Genomic DNA, 6,014 nt, shown 5'->3' on the forward strand with positions numbered 1-6,014 from the left:
TAGGATGTGTTATTTTAGTGTTCCCTTTATTTTTTTGAGCAGTGTATATATATATATATATATATATATATATATATATATACATATATATACACACACACGCGCATATATATATATATATATATATATATACAGTATGTATATATATATATATATATATATATATAGTGCTGTCATGTTTATGTTGCTTCATCTGCACGGCTGTTTCTAGACAATTTGTCTGCCAGCGTGAACAGCAAAATAATGTGACCTCCAATAAACATTCTAAAATGGGCCTGGCCTTGCAGGAAAATACTGCCTTACACTCCAGTTTTTGACCCTGCACCACAGGAAAATAAAACCTCAACCACCACAGGAGATAAAAATTTACTAATAATAAGCCCCACACAGTAATGCCCCCTGCAGCATATTATACCCCATGCAGTAATGCTCCCTGCACCATAATATGCCCCCTGCACCATATTATGCCCCATACAGTAATGCCCCCTACACCATACATAGTAGGCCCCACACAGTAATGCCCCCTGCACCATACATATTACGCCCCACACGGTAATGCCACCTGCCTCACATTATGCCACACACAGACTGTAATGCCCAGTCTGTGAGTAGACTAAATGTAGAGTGACTCACTGTCCTGCTGCAGCAGCCGTCTGCCTCTTCCCTAGGGGCTGGGTGGTCCTGTGCTGGCTGACTGTGTCTAAAATAGTGTATGCTACCCGCTTCTCCATGGCATCCCCCTCTTCAACAGCACGCTCGCTATGTGATGTCGTGACATCACAACGCAGTCGCATCATTTTGCAAAACTCCACCTAGCGACTGGAGTACTATTTGTGAGAGAAGGGGGGGGGGGGGGAAGGCAGGTAACAGCAGCCAGCAGGGGTTGCGGTGGGTGCAGGGCCGGATCTAGGGGGGGGGGCGAAGGGGGCGACCGCCCACCCCCCAACACAGTCATAGCCACGCCCTCTTTTGAGCAGAAGAGAGCTCTCCGGGGAGAGCCTTAGGCAGAACGGTGTGCTGCAGCTTATACCACAGCAGCACAGAGGAGCCAGGAGAGCAAGGGTTACAGAGCATTTGCCCCTCACTTGCTGGTGTGTGGGTACTAGGGCTAATAAATACAATTACCCCATAGCACAGTCACATGTACATAGAACAATCACAAAGCTCTATCTCAGTCTCACTCAAAAAGTTCAGTCAGAATTGAGAGAGGAGGAGTTAGGATTGCAGATGATAGGAGTTGAGACTGTAGAGGGAGGAGTCAAGATTAAACAGTAAACCACCCCCTCTAAAGAAAAGTCTAGATCCATCCCTGGGCGGGTGCCCCATCCGATCGCACGGCTCACCCAATGGTGGAAACGGCCTTGTTCATCTGGTACCTTTTGTGGCGTGGAATGTGAGATAACCCGTGGAAGTCATTACCCAAAATGCATACCCCCCAACTGTCCCGATTCCAGCGGGAAAGTACCAAAGTACCACTATGTGGACACTGTCCTGCTGTCCCACCCGCGGGTTGCAGTGTCCCACGTGCGGACTGGGAGGTTGGCGGCAGTTGGGAGTTCCTGTGATCACCACTTCACTGCGCTGCAAAGCAGCCGGTGATCACTGAATTAGATGCCGTGTTCATGCGCACGATATCTAAACAGTGCGGGGAGTGTGGCGGAGGCTGCCCAGTTGTTCAGGGAGCACTGGGCACGCCCCCAAAATGCCGAAAACATAGGGTTGTGCGGTGAGGCCACACCTTTCTGTCAAGGCCCTGCCCTTCTTTTGAAGCCACACCCCTTTTCCGACTGCTGCCATGCCTTAGTCGTGGCAGATCCCGCATAGACTAACTCAAAACTTTGGAGGTATGCAAAATGCCTGCTCCAACCCTGCATTATGCTTACTGCGCTCTCTAGGTTACTTTTTATTTTTTATTTATTTATGGTTTCTCTACTTGCTGCAATACTAAAGCATTTGTACCATATGCAATTTCTTTGATGCCTATAAAGCACTATGGGAGAAAGGGCGCTATATAAAGAAAATTATTATTATTATTATTATTATTATTATTATTATTTATGTGTCTTAAGACATATATTACATTGGTCAAAGAGAACCTAGAAGTGTGATTCCCCACAGAAGTGCAATGGGAAAGTGCAGAACATCTCATTTTAACATATAGGAACAAGACACAATCGCCACCAAAATAACTTGACTCCATTTGTGGTGATATTTTACAAAGTCGTATCGAGATCAGAGGCTTCGACTATTTTTGATTCATTAGATTAATATTACAGATGGAAGGGAAACTTAAAATAATTTAATATATTGTACTGTTGCAGGAGAAAGGAAAAAGTCACTCAATGAATAACATTCAATCTTATGTTCTCTTTCCTCTAGCATGAGAATTCCACCTCAGAGACTGATCTCCCCCATCCTGAAATAAACTGTAAAGACTCTCTAACGAAAAGTAGGCCTGTTGTAACTTTCAGCAGTTTCAGAACATAAAAATCTGCCTTACAAGATCCAATAAAGACTGAGACTTTGTTATTATCCATATCCCAGCTGATAATGATCTGTGCACATTCAGTCCTAATCCGCTATTGTTGGCTGGTAAGAGTCACTGATAGTGAAGGTACATAGGCTTTCGGGAACAATGTCCCAACATGAAATGAGGCCTCCAAACAACTCTGGTTTTATTAGAAGGTGAACATATGGCATTCCAGCTACAGAAGATGTCACATTGTATGATATGGTACATACCAGTTACACAGGATGTCACATTGTATGATATGGTACATACCAGTTACACAGGATGTCACATTGTATGATATGGTACATACCAGTTACACAAGATGTCACATGACAGCATATGATATACCAGGTATACAGGATGTCACATGACAGCATATTGTATACGAGCTACACAGGATGTATCAAGTCAGCATATGGTGTACCAGCTACTCAGGATCTCACAAGCTACTCAGGATCTCACAAGTCAGCATATGGCATACCACCTACACAGGCTTTCACAAGTCAGCATATGGCATACCAGCTACACAGGATGTCACAAGTCAGCATATGGCATACCATCTACACAGGATGTCACAAGTCAGCATATGGAATACCATCTTCACAGGACGTCACAAGTCAAAATATTGCATACCAGCTACACAGGACGTTACAAGTCAGCATATGGCATACTAGCTACACAAGACGTTACAAGTCAGCATATGGCATACCACCTACACAGGCTTTCACAAGTCAGCATATGGCATACCAGCTACACAGGATGTCACAAGTCAGCATATGGCATACCATCTACACAGGATGTCACAAGTCAGCATATGGAATACCATCTTCACAGGACGTCACAAGTCAAAATATTGCATACCAGCTACACAGGACGTTACAAGTCAGCATATGGCATACTAGCTACACAGGACGTTACAAGTCAGCATATGGCATACCATCTACACAGGATGTCACAAGTCAGCATATGGAATACCATCTTCACAGGACGTCACAAGTCAGCATTTGGCATACTAGCTACACAGGACATTGCACAGGAATCAAAATCAGCATATGGTAAACCAGCTACACAAGATCTCAGGATATGGCATTACATTTATACAGGATCTAACAGGTCGGCACAGAGTACTGGATTGTAGTATAATAGCACAAGGACTTCATGACTTTCAATGGGTTGGGTATGTTAGACCAACTGCCGCGATCCCAGCGGTCAGCATGGCGACACCGGGATCCCGGCAGCAGAATGCCGGTGGGATTGGGGGGGATGGCGAGCGCAATAAGGCGCTATGCAGCTCGCTCGCCACAGGTTCTATTCCCACTCTATGGGTGACGTAGACACCCACGAGTGGGAATAGACCCTGTCAGTCAGCATTTCGACTGCTGGCATTTTTAGCGTTCGGGATACCGGCGTCGGCATGCTAACCGCCAGGATCCCGAGTGTCGGTAACATAACTGCATCCCCTTTCATACTATAGTTGTGTTACAGATAACATATGTAACACATTTTTGTCCATGGGTAGTACAGTAAGTGCTGTTTTTTAACTGCTTATGTCTCAAAAGTATGGAACATTGTATTTATTCCCTTCAAACTTTGCTTTTGTGACCAGGGAATTTTATTATTTGAAATTTACCTATTTCAGATGAGAAAAGCGCAAATTTGCATTTTTTTTACACGTTTTGAAAAAAATCAACGTATGTATGAAAATTTGCATAAAAAGTTGTACAAACATGACCACAAAAGAATTGTGAGTAGCTTTTCGATTTATGATTATACAGTACATTACTTTCATGAATCAGCCCCCAGATGTAGTCTTCTACCATGTTCTCATTATTTTGTTCTTGTTAGTGGCGTTCAAACTCCAGAATATCCTGATGGAAGCACTCGCCTTGCTCCACTGGGTACACTCCCATGTCCTCCTTGAATTTCTCAAGATGAGCATCAAGAATATGAACTTTGAAGGACATCCTGCACTTCAACTTCTTCACCAAAGTCTCAATCAACTCCACATAGTTTTCGGCCTTGTGACTGCCCAGGAAGCCCAGAACCACTGTGATAAAGCTAGTCCAAGCAGCTTCCTCCTTCTGAGCAAGCATCTTTGGGACTTCCTTGCACTGCAGGATCTTCCTAATCTGTGGTCCCACAATTACACAGGCCTTGCTCTTTGCCTCAGACAGCTTAGGGAAGAAGTTTTGAAGGTACTTGTAGGCTGCCGAATCCTTATCTAGATCTATAACAAATTATTTCCTAAGGCCCAACTTAATGTGTAGTTAAGACATCAGCACCTTCCTGTAGTCCACCAGTGGCTCCCACTGGATGTTATTCATCCCCACACAAAACTCTGGGCCTAATTCAGACCCAGCCTGAAGCCCTTCTGATTGTGTGCGCGCACAGCAGGGGCACTGCGTGTGCGCACCCAGTCCGATGTGAAAGCATCTCACTGGTGCGATCGCCCCTGACTGATTGACAGGCAGAGGTGGTTGTGGGGCAAGAGGGAGCGTGCCAACGGCGTTAAAACGCTGTTGGGGGGAGGGGGGGGGGGACAATGCAGGTGTGTCTAATGTATGAATCAGCAATCAAAGTTTCCTGCTGTTATCCCGCCTATACACATTTAGGTGTGTTTTTTTTTTTAGGGGAAACAGACGCAAATATGCAATGATAAATGGGCCCCCAAGTATGGTCACCGATGGTGTAAACCATTTATGGTTCCCTATCGATGATTTAATGCCATCATTACTAAGCATCAATGGCACCATCAGTGGTTAATCATTCAATGGCCACCCCTATTATAAGAATACCATTGATGGTTCAAACCATTGAATACTTAACAAGAGATGGTCACATGGCATTGCTAGGCAAGTACTAATGGTGGCAAGGCGGAAACAATTCGTTGCTGCATTTGTAATAATCATCTTTACCCACGAGTATGCAGTGGTGCTGAGAGGCGAGGGAGTGGGGGTGTTTGGTGCAGGTACTGTTTACCGGTGCCCAGGCTCAAGTACACCCCCCTTATCTGGGAGCAGCATTTGCAGCTCTTCTCCTCTGCCCAGCATACGCTGCTGTGTGCTGAGCTGAAGTGTAGTCAGCTAGGCACTTAAGTACTATTTTTTTCTGTATTTTTTTCTAAGTGTGCAGGACCACGCCTCCCATGATTAGGACATGCCCCTGAAGCGTGCCTGGGCCTGGACATACTCTCTACTGCCCTGCAAGTATGAGAAGTGTGGAAGGACGGAGACTCTACGGAAAGTATATATTTTCAAGTTGTCATCTCATTTTATAAGTGACAATAAATGAACAAATATTGAATGGTCTGTTTAACATGAAACATGATATGCAATCTCTATATTACACCTCTCATTATCGGGAATCGGGGCTTTGTGGTTTCCTGGCCATGTTAAGCAACTCTTCCTTTGACCAGTTACTATGTGACACAAATGTTTCACTTAGCTTGGTATTTAATTCTTATGAAATAATGTTACAATCTAATTTATGAAATTAAAACACT

The 6,014-nt window shown here is 44.4% G+C and overlaps 1 protein-coding gene across 2 annotated transcripts in view; it reads left to right on the top strand.

The window, feature by feature from the left end:
* The window catches only part of LOC134936389 (protein HIDE1-like), a 118,413-nt gene extending 113,540 nt beyond the window's left edge, over positions 1 to 4,873 (top strand). For both annotated transcript variants that reach the window (XM_063931425.1, XM_063931426.1), the window contains exon 9: positions 2,380 to 4,873. In XM_063931425.1, coding sequence (XP_063787495.1) covers positions 2,380 to 2,487 — 108 coding nt within the window. In that variant the 3' untranslated portion in view covers positions 2,488 to 4,873. The remainder of the gene's footprint in view (positions 1 to 2,379) is intronic.
* Positions 4,874 to 6,014: the final 1,141 nt, after the last annotated feature.

The sequence above is a fragment of the Pseudophryne corroboree genome, chromosome 6 (genome assembly GCF_028390025.1).
Source record: "Pseudophryne corroboree isolate aPseCor3 chromosome 6, aPseCor3.hap2, whole genome shotgun sequence".
Classification (NCBI taxonomy): Eukaryota; Metazoa; Chordata; class Amphibia; order Anura; family Myobatrachidae; genus Pseudophryne; species Pseudophryne corroboree.